General features: G+C 40.4%; 1 protein-coding gene across 4 annotated transcripts in view; it reads right to left on the bottom strand.

The window, feature by feature from the left end:
• Window positions 1–30: 30 nt before the first annotated feature.
• Window positions 31–13,261, bottom strand: part of cacnb4a (calcium channel, voltage-dependent, beta 4a subunit) — a 34,031-nt gene continuing 20,800 nt past the window's right edge. For 2 of the 4 annotated variants that reach the window (XM_085250653.1, XM_085250655.1), the window contains 12 exons: window positions 12,569–12,688; window positions 11,730–11,852; window positions 10,382–10,509; window positions 9,567–9,643; window positions 9,350–9,369; window positions 8,355–8,435; window positions 5,101–5,159; window positions 4,903–5,012; window positions 4,630–4,781; window positions 4,160–4,255; window positions 3,836–4,012; window positions 31–2,054 (listed from right to left, as the gene is read on the bottom strand). In XM_085250653.1, coding sequence (XP_085106779.1) covers window positions 1,791–2,054; window positions 3,836–4,012; window positions 4,160–4,255; window positions 4,630–4,781; window positions 4,903–5,012; window positions 5,101–5,159; window positions 8,355–8,435; window positions 9,350–9,369; window positions 9,567–9,643; window positions 10,382–10,509; window positions 11,730–11,852; window positions 12,569–12,688 — 1,407 coding nt within the window. In that variant the 3' untranslated portion in view covers window positions 31–1,790. Of the gene's footprint in view, window positions 2,055–3,835; window positions 4,013–4,159; window positions 4,256–4,629; window positions 4,782–4,902; window positions 5,013–5,100; window positions 5,160–8,354; window positions 8,436–9,349; window positions 9,370–9,566; window positions 9,647–10,381; window positions 10,510–11,729; window positions 11,853–12,568; window positions 12,689–13,261 lie in introns of all 4 variants that reach the window. The other 2 variants (XM_085250652.1, XM_085250654.1) reach the window with 1 other exon arrangement.

Genomic DNA, 13,261 nt, shown 5'->3' with positions numbered 1-13,261 from the left:
TAAGCAAAAAACAAAAACACCCCACTGGTATCCATACAACAGCATAACAGCAGTTTATTTCATTACAGTTGTAAAATGACAGTGCACACAAATTCTAATCAATGCATCATTCTCTCACAGGCAGTATTCAAATCTTTTAAATCACTGCTTATGCTCCACTGTTTTGAAACTACAACAATAAAAGCTACTGTGTAAGGAAAATAAGAACGGAAGCCTGCTCGTCAAACTTCCCTCTCCAGAATCACAGCACAATGAGATCTCTGGTCTATGACCTGAAATAAAACGGAGCTTTTCAATATCTAAATATTAAAATACAATATACAAGGATGTCATGTAAAAGGTAATGCTATTTAATCCCATATTAGCTGGTAGCGTACATATAAATTGAAAGATGGGGGAGAACTGGCTGCTCAACATTTCCATAAAAGTAGCATGTAAATGACACTATTAACAAAGGCAGTGCAGTCCTGCCCAAGTGCTTTTAGACAGCTTCTTACTTATCAGTAGTCTTTAATAAAACTCAAGGAGAATACACAGAAAAGCTGTAAATGACAATATAGAAGAAGTGCATGTTAAATTGCTACTCAAGGAAAGTGTTTAGTGTTACTTTATTTTATAAAACCTTTTACTAATATATTTCTTTGTCTGATGGTTGGAGGGTGTAAGCAAGGCTTTTATATAAAATGACATAAATGGAATGTAATTTATTGTTCTGGAAATTGAACCTTACACAAATTAAAATTTCTTTCCTTTGATTATTTTTCAGTGTATTATATATGGAAGCCCTCAATATAAATCACTCACAAAAACCCAAAGTCTTGCTTATTCCATGTCCTACGAAACCCATGACAGACAACAGCAGTTAATTGACGCATGGCATGTGAGAAATGCGCTGTTGTGACCATTTTAAAGACTTCTGTGCTGGAAAAACAGCTTCTTTTTTTTTTTTCAAGAAACAAAATCATAAAATCACAAAAATAACATAACTCTCAGAATCACACTCCCATCAGGGGTGAGAACATAAACGCTACACTTCTAGGTCTAATTGACCTCTCATTCCTGAGGTTGTGGAGCTTTGAAATGTATTAGTATCTGCATGATTTTTCTCCTTTTCTGTCATATGATTTATGACAAAAACAGCGTTTAAAAAGAAAGGGAACGGGAAGCTACTGCATGAACCCTGAATTAGCCATTCATGTCACTTTAAAACAATAGTTGTAAAACTCAGGATTCTGGAGCAAGCTTTACAGGACTTATCACACACATCAAGGACAGCGGCACATTAAAGATGCATTAAACTCTCCTTCTACCATCTCCTGGACCCGTGCAAACAAGTTCTGCGCTGATCATCACTGCTGGATGCTGTCTGGCACTGGCCTGAGTCAGATGGTCCCTGTAATTACAGTCCTACCTGCATGCTACAGTAACAGCTGAGACAGCGGGAATGGTCCAGAAGGGCCTAGTTTACTTCACTCACATGTCATACTGGTGACATATTCAAAAAATGTCCAACTTTCCCTCTTAAATATAACTTTACTGATCTTGTGCTACTTTCATATCCAGTACCTTGTTCACATCAAAGCAAGAGCAGGATTCTTATTTTTGGGTTCAAATGCTCATTTGTCAGGAGCCAAGGCCAAAGTAGATATGAGGTACTACACAAAATAAAAGGTGGTTTCAGTCCTCGTGAATGTAAGAGATTTATCATGTAATAGCAAACTTTCCCCTTGTGTTCACGGTGGTCGCTTGAAGAGACACAGGCCTATACTTTGTTAACAGCAGGCCACAGCTCAGAGCCGGTGCCTGGAGTCCTGGCTATAGCCTCCCGGGGATCCTCGGTTACGGTGGGGCTTATAAGAGTCCTGGTAGGGGTCCTGGTAGTCCTCCTCCACCAGAGGAGAGTGGTCCCTGCTGTGCTGTGAGCCTGAGGAGAGACGGTTGCGATTCTTCCGTGCCCGCTCGTTATGGCAGTTCTCATCGGCAGGCACTAGACTGTGACGTTCAACGGGCGAATGGTCTGTCGTCGTGTGGTTGCTGTTCCGGTTTCTTTGGGCCTGTTTGAGAGAAGTAATGCTGATTTCAAACTGCGTTTTGCTTTGTTAACACTCGAACAGAATCAACATAACTATGCATTTTTAATATGTTTGCATTAGAGTCCAACAGATTTATCAGTGGGCTGGTATTATCGGTCCATATCAGATATTTGATGATTGAAAAATCCAAGAAGTAAAGATGGGAGAAACACCCTTCAACACTTCAATAGTTAGTGCTGAGATTTTATAGTTTGTCCACCAGAGGGCACTTTGCAACTAATCTGAATGGAGCCAGACAGAGTGTAAACGAGTAAATAAAAAAATAAAATCATATCAAATAAAATTGTTTGTTACTCATGGTTATTTTGAGTCTTCTTCATTGGTGTCCCCGTGAAATATATCACTGTAGATACCAAAAGGTTGATTCTGTTCATCTGGACGTAGCGTTTTCAATGGGGCAAACGTTTCGTCATTCATCCAAGTGACTTCTTCTTCTTGATCAATGGTCATGAGAATTTGCATATTAATGATTAAGGAACTGACCTCACAGCCTACTGTTCATTAAGTGGTCTAGGTTCTGTTTTTGTGCAAATGTACTGTTTAATGATGATGTGGAAACAAAAGCCAAATGACTCACCTACGTTCAAAAAAACACTAGAATCTGTGTAAAAAACATGCCAGCTGCTCTGGAGTCATGAATCAAAGTTTAAAGTATTTGGCTCCAACTTGAAGCAGATTGCCTAAAGGCTAGAGAGTACTGCAGAGATGAGAGTCTACAGGCAAGGTAAAGGCTCTGGTAGAGGTTCTTTGCAGTTTATGGACATCATATCTGCTAATAAGGTGGATATAAGATAATATTCATATCTGTATTTCAGTGCCATCAGTGAGTCATCTCATCCAAAATCAGTGCCAACATACAGCTAAACTCAAAGAATTATCATCAGACAATAAGAACGAGGAGTTCTGACCCCCACAGAGCCCTGATCCCATAGCCTTGGATTATATTACACAGAAGAATGAAGCCGATTCTTGGAACAAAAACAAACTACCTGCCAAGTACTCGGAAAAATACGTACACCTAGGAGGTCAGTTTGTCCTAAACACAAGTGTGATGTTTCACATGCACTTTTTCACAGAACTTTAAGTTCTTTTACAACTTTAGTTATTAAAGGTTCTATAGTTTCTTCACTTACAGTATTGAGGAAGTTACAATTACAATAGATTAAAATGTAAAAAGTTTTAAAATAGTGTTAAACCCCATTTCACTGTTAAACCATCTTGTAAGTAGGTACCAAAAATTATATTTACTTTATTTCACTATACCCTAACTACTACTAACCTTTAGGTGCCTGGGCTATACTGGGGATTTGGGTAGATAATGGACTCATCTGTTGTCCACTAAAACCTGCTGTGGATATTTTTCCAGCATTGAAAATGTGACAACAAACCATTATAACTCACTCTAAGCATTCAAGGCTTCTGATCTACATCAGTAAAGGAGCTGCAAGCTTTTTACTTTAAAGACAGCAGGAGGGCCTTTGTTTCTCGAAAGATTTTAGTGTGGCTTTCATCTTGTTGCTAGAACATTTTACTGCTAATACCATGCACCTCAGCTATGGCTTTAGGGCATAGTGCATTATCAAACGCCGAGTATTCACACACTGAAATGATCCAAATTTCCTTCTATCCGGCAGGTTGGTAAATCGAAGTCATACATGACTGAAATCTGGGATTCTGTAAAACAACAATGAGAAGAAAAGAAACCCGGGACAGTTTTTTGCTCTTTAACTTCAGAAATTCACCTGAATGGCAGCAGGATACGGGGAGAGAGCAGTGGAGCCCAGATTGCGTCCCAGGAGGGGGTTGAGCGGCATGGAAAGCGAAGTGTGCGTCGCACGCCAGTACGCCTCCAGGTACTCTGCCAGGTGTTCACAAGCATCTTCAAGCTGGTTCTCATCCAAAATAATATCAAACATCTCCTAAGGTTGGAAAAGAAGAGAGGAAGGTGTAATCTGCTGCTGCATTTGGATTTCTTTTCACCACTTGTGATTACATCATGAAACCTAACTTAAGGGAAGCAACAGCTTCTAAGTTAATTTAAAAAAAAAGGGGTGATGATTACTCACAGAAGGACACTGTGCTAGTTTCTCTGCTGCAACAAGCTGCACATTCAAATGTTTGCTTTGAGACTTCCCTCTTGATTTGATCAGCCTCTGCAAGACCTGTGGGTGACACAAAAACAGTCTAAAAATTAAGAAACTAGAAGACGAGTCGTAGCAGGCCCATGGAAATTGGACTCTGTTACATGTAGGTTTGTGACAAGAGATTCTTTTCTAGAAAATCCAGCCAACACAAGCAATGGCACGCCTGTCACTGCTCCAAACTCACATTACAGTCAAGACTATGACTTTCTCTCACTGCCTGAAGGGTTTCTTGGTATTTCACAGCTTACACTGACACTTGGCATGTTGTCAAGTACAACACAATAAAGTTTTTTGTCATTGTTTTTAAATAATATCAGTTTTAAAAAAATTAACATAATATATAGTATCCTGTTAGGCTAATGTAATTAAGTAACTTAAGCTTTTAATCTCACCTTAGGCGAGGACACCTTAACATGGACGATAATGGGTGCTAATGAAGTCTTGATGAGCTGCGCTGGGTGGTTAATGGTGTCAGCATCCAAAACCACCAGCTGTAAAGACCTGGCCAGCTCAAAGATCCTCTCTATTTCACTCTGGACCTCAGCTACAAAAAGTAAAGAATGTACGGCAGAGCAAATATGAATAAGAAACAATATGCAACATATTTACGCTCCACATCACCTATAAGACATGCGCATCATTGAGCTAGTTTCCTGTAGCTTTACCAAGGCTGGAGCGGGTGTTGGATCTCTCAATGATGGCCCTCTTACTGGGGTTGTTTAGTACTGACCTCTTGGCCAACGATATGTCAGCTGTTACCCTCGTGATGGATATCCTGGAACAAAAACTGTACGCGTCACACAGAGCACGGCCAGCACCTCGATGCAGTATATGACAGACTCTGCTTCACTTTCACTGCTCACCTCCCATCGAACCTGTGCTTCAGGAAGTCAAACAGCGCTTTCTGCATCATGTCGGTGACCTGCAGCAATGGGGAGCGCAGAAGGCGGCGCAAACAACATGGACATGGGGAAAAGAGGAAGAAGAGAAGAATAGATTAAAACATTAATCTAATTAAAGGCAGGGGGAATAGGGAAGGCTGTCAAACTTGTTACTGTCACGGTCCCCGAGTCTTGCACCTCCCTGAGCCTGGTTCTCCGGGAGGTTTCTTCCTGTTAAAAGGGAGTTTTTCCTTCCTTTCCCACAGACACCAAGCGCTTGCAGATAGGGGGCGTTGTTTGATTGTTGGAGTTTTCTCTGTCTTATTGTAGGGTTTTGCCTTACAATATAAAGCACCTTTCTGTGTTCGCCTGTCTTGTCTTCTTGTCCTCCTCTGTGCCAAGTAAATTCTATTACCCTGTTCTGTTGTGTCCCACTTCCTGTTTTATTTTGGTAATGGTTGTCCTCTGCATCTTGCAGTGAGTGTTACTTCCCCTGTCTCATATGCTATTGTCTTCAGCTGTGTTTAGAGCTGCACCCGTTTCCTGGTCATGCACCACTTCTCGTCTATATATTATGTCAGTCTCCTCTTGTCCTATTTTACATTGTTTGCATAGTTGTGTGTTCTCTAGCATTGTTTTCCATGTCCTATAACTACCCTGCACTGCTTTTTAAAGCACTTTGAGTGATCAAGCAGAGTAGAAAAGTGCTATATAAGAATCAGGCTATTTACCATTTGCTAACCAGTAGTTAATCTCTGAACTTCAGCATTAAAAGGCTCGCTTTAAGTTTAACTTCAGCATCCACTTGTCTGCCTTTGAGTCTGCAAAATTATCCACTACCCACACAGCACACCCAATGGCAGTACCAAGCAAGCAAAAGGTGGCTATAGAGGCTCATAACATGAGCAATTTTATGCAGCTATGGAGCAGAGCAGGCAGTAAAAGAAGCTAGCCCCCCATTATTCATTCTGATGGTCAGTCTCTGGCTGAGCCACATTTTTACATTACACACTTGACCAAGCTATAGTCTACCCTGTGAAAAGCTTTTTTTTTTCCCCATCCTGGCTGATGAACGTGGGTCACATTAAATAAAGCGATCAAAAGCTTCAGTGAGCGATGTCGCAAAGACGAGTGCACAGGTGATAAATTTGGGGCAATCCCTCGGTGTAGCTTTGAATATATAGGCTTGGCTGGTGAACATGCTTGCAGCTCTGAGGCCTTGAACTGAAACAGAAGTTTAAGTTCACAAAGTTACCCTCAAAGACATACACTTATACTTCCCAAGGTCTTTGACTCAGAAAAGAAATACATGGATTCGTGAATAAAATCAGGCAAAGGCGACTATTCGATTGTGCCAGTTGTCGCTCTAAATTGGTCAAAGTACACTGACAGTCACATTGGGTTGACAGGGGCTTCATGGCCATTGGGCTGTAACACAAAGCAGTTGTAAGGAATAAATAGTCCTATTAAAATGTCAAAATACATAAATGCTCTACTCACATTTGAGGTTCTTATTTAAATTTACTTAAAGGGACAGGTGAGGAAAAAGAAACATTTTCCGTAGTGCTCTTTATCCATCTATATTACCACTTTTGAAGATATTTAGTCTCCCCTAAAGACTATGAAGTGTACATATGCCATGACGAGAGGTCACACTTGTGTAACTGTGTAAGCTGTTCCATAGTTTTGGAGCTGAGGTGCTGAGGTGTGAGTCCCCCTTTAGATGGGTGCCAAGAAAATCCTTATCTGTGGACCTTAAAAACTGGTTTGGAGAATAGGGGTGAAGTAGATCAACAACACAGAGCCTCACCTCATTTAATAATGGGGTGATATGGGAAGATTTATGAGAGTGAGTTAAAAGCCTTGCAGTAGCATTTCGGGGAGATGTGAGGTCATTAATAGATGCTTTAGACAGACATGAAAACAGTGCATTACAATAATACAAGTTGCCTGTATTTTATGTCACAGTAGTAGATAGTAGACAAGAAAGTTGGCTGTGAGCGAGGGGCAATGACACATAGGAAATGGGCGGAATCAAACCCAGACCTCTGCCGTGCATATGGATCACTTACTCAACCAAATGAGTTTTAATTTTTTAAAGGAATTTTCAAAGTGCATCTTTTTGTGCAACAGTACAACTGCACAGAGCTTCATGCAACCTTGAAATATTGCATGTGACACCTATTAATTACCACGTGATTACATGTTAACTCTGTGGCACTGGCAAAATAAATAAATAAATAATATTATTGCTCACACATAAAAAAAACAAAAAAAACCTGTAGGGTACTGCATGAACAGATAAACTACAGGTTTGGGACATGAAAAGTATCTCAAGGCATGGTACACATTATTTTATGTTTCTAATTTCAAGCGATGCTCCACTTTTTCAGACTGATGCAGTTTAACCAGAAGGTTGTTACCACGGCAACACCAGGATGGGAGACAAGGACTGTGATTCCATGACAACTGACTTCAGCACTCCCACCTTCCACAGCGTCCTTGGCCTCCTTTATGCTTTGCACTGTCGTTCCAACCAATTATCAACGAGCAGTTTGGATTTGGATGCTGTTACCCCGGGAACGCTCATTGCAGAATGAATTAACTGGGATTGAAATTCAGTAACTTACAACATGATGTAATATTCATGTAAGGCATGAGTCTGCATGGCCCATATGGACGCATGTTAAGGCAACTCGCCCTGCTGAGTTCTTTATCCAATAGATTTAAATTCCCGTTCCTGTCCAATAAAGATTGCAGACATGGTCTGAGGTAATACTTGGTTGCCTTCTTTGTTCATTCTGACTGATGAAGACACACTGCTGTCGAAATGTCAGCCTGATTGCACAATTAAAAGCTGTGAATTCATCAGCATGCTCCAGCCCCTTCTGTCCTTTCAAAGTTTGCTCACACTGGGAAGCACCCAATACAGTATTCTGCTGTAAAACGAATGTCACGCCACAGTCTTAGATTAAGGATGTCCTCACTAAGTAACAGTGAATTTGAATGAAGAGCACTATCAGACTTGTTATTTCCAAAGTGTTACTTGTTTTTAATAGGATCCCATAAGGATACTGAAGAATCTGTGTCTAGAACAAAGGACTTCTGAGTGGTCTCTTTCACCAGGACTAGTGAATTCATCCTTCATGATAAAAACGACTCATTTATTTGTTCATCTTTTGTGGAGGAAAAAAAAGGCAGAGTCAGCCTGCTGGAGGAGCAGCAGTCTTTCTTACCTCATAACCTTTCAGGGAGGGTCCCACCAGGACAACTGGCCTCATGGAGGGAACCACGTCATATGGCGGAACATGCTCAGCCTGGAGGTCCAGAAACACAGAGATAAAGTCAAGCTCTAATATTTTTAGCATTTGTTTCCTAAAGTCTGAAAGCAACCCAGAACTCTCCCAGTGTGTCTGAGTGTAAGTGGAGAAATGCTTTAACCAGTGCCAGCACCAATCCAGAGAAAGATGTTGAAATCAAAGATTTTAAACAACTTCTGCTTCGTCAAAACTGTGAATTAAAGATTAAATAGTAGTAAACACTGATGATGCAAAACCTGCTCTGAAGTTCACAACCTTAACTGGATGGTTGGGAATTTTTCCTTCCCACTGTTGGGTTTTTCTCTCTATGTATTATTGTAGGGTCTACCTTACAATATAAAGCACCTTAAGGTGACTGTTGTTGTGATTTGGTGCTGTAAAAAAAAAAAGAGAAAAAAAGGAAGAAGAAGGTAGAAACTGATAAACTAACATATTATAATTAATACGATTAAATGACTAAGAATGCGGTGAATCAATTTAATGGTCTTATTAATTGTTTATGTAAACAAGGGAAGATCAAGATAAAAGAAAATATAAGATAAAAGACAAAGAACAGAGAGAACAGTGTCTGTAACGAGGAGGCGTCCTCTTCATTTGAGATGCAGTCAAGCAATTTCTTCCACTTTTTTAAGAAAGTCTTGGATCTTATGCAGGAGTGGTTGGTGTGTATTTGATCACACTGTCTCCAGCATGGCCGATGTGACTGGCATCATTTGCTCATAGCATAAGGTTCCAACACACTTTAATGTTAAATAAAAAGTTTGCCAAAATTACAGAGTAATCTCCACTGTCCATATATGTACGCAATGTATAGATCTGGTCTTTTGTTTTAAAGGGACACAAAGCCTTTTTCTAATAACTGACAGTTCACCTTTAATTACATAAATAAGCAAATAAGCTGTCACACTCACCACTTTCTGTTTCTGCTTTCCTGAAAAAGAAGAGAAATGTGTAGTAAGTGCACACATTTCTATCAGCTATGTTAAAGCCTTATTTTACTACAAAAGGTTAAAAAAAAGATGCTCCTACTGATACACAGATATAACTGCAAAGCAGAAGACAAGACCATCCCTTGTGAATCTAACCGTAGCATTTGCTATTATAAATAACCGGATCTGTGCAACCAACCTGCAGAGTTTGGGTTTGGTTTGAACGTTCCTGACACCATCTCTCCCAGACTGGAGGAGGAATTCCCACTGGATTTACTGCTGGATGGATAACACCGGATAGAAAGAGCAGTGTTACTGTAAAAGCTAATGGGATGATTTCATCTGTCACCACCACCGCCCACGAATAAACTCACTATCTCCTACAGTCATAAACTGCATATTATACTATGTTCTTGGATTTAAATAACATCAAAGAACTGGTGAATCAGTGATGTGTCTGTAAAGTAAGGCAGACTTCTACTGAAAGATATAAATACATACAAGACAAAAGCGATTGCATTAATCAACGACTGGCGTGCAGTTTGTCGATTGTTCTTTCACTGTAAATATATATGACCTAAATATGTCATCATTTTTCTTTCTGTACTATTGTGATTACATGGCTTTGTGATAGAAATCACAAAGTACCTCACAGTGACAAGTGCTTTTTTTGTATTTTATGGTAACTGCGAAAGGATAATAGTACTCAGCACCATTAATCGTCTCGGTGACTACAACCCAGCATCCCATCTGATGGAAAATTCTGTGGTGGCTCTGATCCAGGTATACCTCCGAGAGCCTGGACCACACAGCACAACTTGGATTTCATCCACCTGACATCCTGCTTATCTGCCAGCCTCTACTCATCCCTAAAGTGGCTCGCTCTCAGTACAATCCCAAACCCTTCAAACTCTCTTTATCCCATTTGATCCATGTCTCTTCTCTGCAATATCTGTTGCTGCTGCTGACGCCTTCGCTCTGCCGCACTCATCCAGCCCTCCTCCTCCTGCTCACCCAGGGAAGCGTCCTCTCTTCTGTTCCTGTTGAAGGCGGATGTTCTCCAGCTTCAGTGGGCTGGGAATGAACCCAATGTCACAGCCCTCTTTCACCAGGCGTCCAATCCACCAGTCATTGTTGTATTTCTGAAAAACAGAACGAGAAAAGTCTCAGCGACAAAATCCCAGAATTTAAATTAGTCCTTAAGAGTAATCCATTGTAATTAAGTGAATTTCCTCTGTATCGGTATGCAATACAGCGAAACAGCTTCCACATTACAAATATCTCTGTCCATAAAGATACCTTTATCACTGTTCATGCTGTAATTACAAATAACAGTGTTCAGTAGACTAACACAAATATTTCAGAACGCTGTGTACTAATAATACAAAGTACAGACAGGATCCTTTTTTTATTGGCTGGCTGGATTTCAGTCAGGGCAAACAAATAAAGAACGGTCAAACTGACCTTAAAGCAGACTGCTATTTCTGCTTTTACAGGCGTCTATGATGAGACACATTAGTGAGCCCTGCACCACACCAACTGTACAAAACCAGAACATCAACTCATCCGGCTCATGATCCAACTTAAGTCACAGGTTGATGTTTTGTGTGTCCAGACAGAAAGTTGTATTGATTTGCTTTAACTAGTTGTTGTGAGAAGCCTCACAAACAATCATATCAGGACATATTAATGGAGTTTAACTCAAATCTAAGGAGTGGCAATTTTTGTGGAAATGGAAAAGCGCAGGTAAAGATGATAGAGAGTGTATTTACTCCAAGGCCTTGTTCAGACTATCAGCTTAGATATGTTTTTTGCCCCCACATACAATAGAATCACAGCAAACTACGCTCCTGCTCCTGGATTCAAACTCTTAACAGCTTAACAGGAAGCAATGTATGAAACTGGGAAGAACAACAGCCTGTGCACACACAGCAAAAAAAACAAACAACTTGTTTGCAGGCACTTTGGGGGAAACCTATGTGATGGAAAGCTGCATCTTAATCATGGCTATATAGCTACAGATGCTCAGGTTGTTACCATGACAACCCATACAGATACATTAATGAAATCTGGACGCACATTCAGTCTGTTAACTTAAAAGCTACATTTTGAGCATAGCTCTTTTTATGAATATCAGATTAACTTGTGACTCTTTTCTTGGCTCTTGCAATGAAAAAAAAAAAAAAACAGAGATAGGTCACAAGCTCCATGATGGGAAAAGTTGTTACACAGAGAGTAGCAAAATAGCTAACATGAAACTCTTTGTTTAGTTAAAAAAACACTTTCTCCTGTGGTTAAAAACTAAACTGTGCAGGCTGAATTGAATCCCCCCCTACAGTGCCACACCGCAACTGAATTGCACCTCTTTGATGTGGAGGAAGTCCTTGGCATCAAAAGATACAGCCGTGCCAGCCACGGGAACATCCTCATCCAGCGCACCACAGTAACTGACATTGGTCTTCACTGCAAACGCAACTGCTTTAGTCTGCAAGACAGAAAGGAGGGACGAGTTTTTGTAGCAATAACCATGTATATTAGCAGTGAATAATTTGGTTCAGACAATCACAGAATGTGACATTTTGTACAGCACCAGCGTGCCCATCGTGCTCCAGCATCACACATGCAGAACGAATGGCCTGCAGTGAGGGGTGGGCACTGCTGAAGAGAAGCTATTTTAGACCTCCTGACAACAGTGGCTGGAAGACAGCATCAGTAGTGATCACACCACATCTACAGCAGGTAGCAGGGAAGCCTCATACCAAGGCCATAAAACCAAAGTATTATTATTATTATTATTATTATCATCATCATCATCTGCTCCTGCGCAGTGAATGAAGTGATCAAATTGAGTGATCTTAATGCTTAACTGTTTAATTTCACCATTATTTCCTAAACTGATGCAGTAATAAGTGTCACGGGTGTTTTCCTAATGTTAAAGGCTACATTTCACTGAAGTACTTAATTGCATTGTTGTGTTTGTTTCATGTAACTTATTTACGGTGTGAATGTTGGCACACGGTGTCACTTTTACAATGTTGAAAACTGTAAAAGTTCAGAAACAGTATGGCAACCTTTACACAGCCATTAACACAGATTAGCAGGGCAACCAGTGATGCAAAATCCTTTTTTTTTTTTTTTTTATGTGATATACAGCCAGTTATGGTGCTCTGTTACCCATAAACAGCTCCTAGTGAAACTGACCTTTGCTCTCTCAAGCTGAACAGTGGCCTGCTGCTCCCTCTCCTGCCGGCCGCCCTCCTTCTCCTCCTCCAGGGACACATCTGAATCAGATGGTCGGCTTGTGTAGGAATCAGCTGAGCCCTGAAGAAAAAGAGTACACAAAACGTGGAAACAAGCCAATAGCACAATAGATGCAGGTACTAAGGATAAATAACCACATGGTGACATAACTTTCTTTATGCCCTCCAGATTAAATGTGACATCTTTGTTGTGCAATTTCATGTGTCCTGCACAGACAGATGCAGGGCTTGGCAAGAGCCTATTTCTTAAAAATATAGAGACAAAGAGATTTTTATGGAAACCCAGGTGTGTGTGTGTGTGTGTGTGTGTGTGTGTGTGTGTGTGTGTGTGTGTGTGTGGGGGGGGGGGGGGGGTCATATGTGATTAGTTGAATTACTTTCCATGCAAGATCAAAGGCTGACCCATTCTAAGATGACGGTTGCATGAATAGCTGAAAAGATTCAGAAGCTATTTTTTATTTCAAAGGATGAAATCGAAACAGACCACGGCAGACCGAATACAAATGTCAAAAATCTTTTATTCCCTTGAAAAAAGGCTCATTTGAAAAAAAGGCTCGTTACTATCACAGTAACATAATTTCAAGTAAAAGTGACAAAAAAAAAGGACATTTGAATAATATGATGTTCATCTCTT

The sequence above is a fragment of the Mchenga conophoros genome, linkage group LG16 (genome assembly GCF_057382185.1).
Source record: "Mchenga conophoros isolate Kocher_MC1m ecotype Shallow Benthic linkage group LG16, M_conophoros_male_GT1.1, whole genome shotgun sequence".
NCBI classification, from domain to species: Eukaryota; Metazoa; Chordata; class Actinopteri; order Cichliformes; family Cichlidae; genus Mchenga; species Mchenga conophoros.
This window is presented reverse-complemented; position numbering and strand designations above follow the sequence as displayed.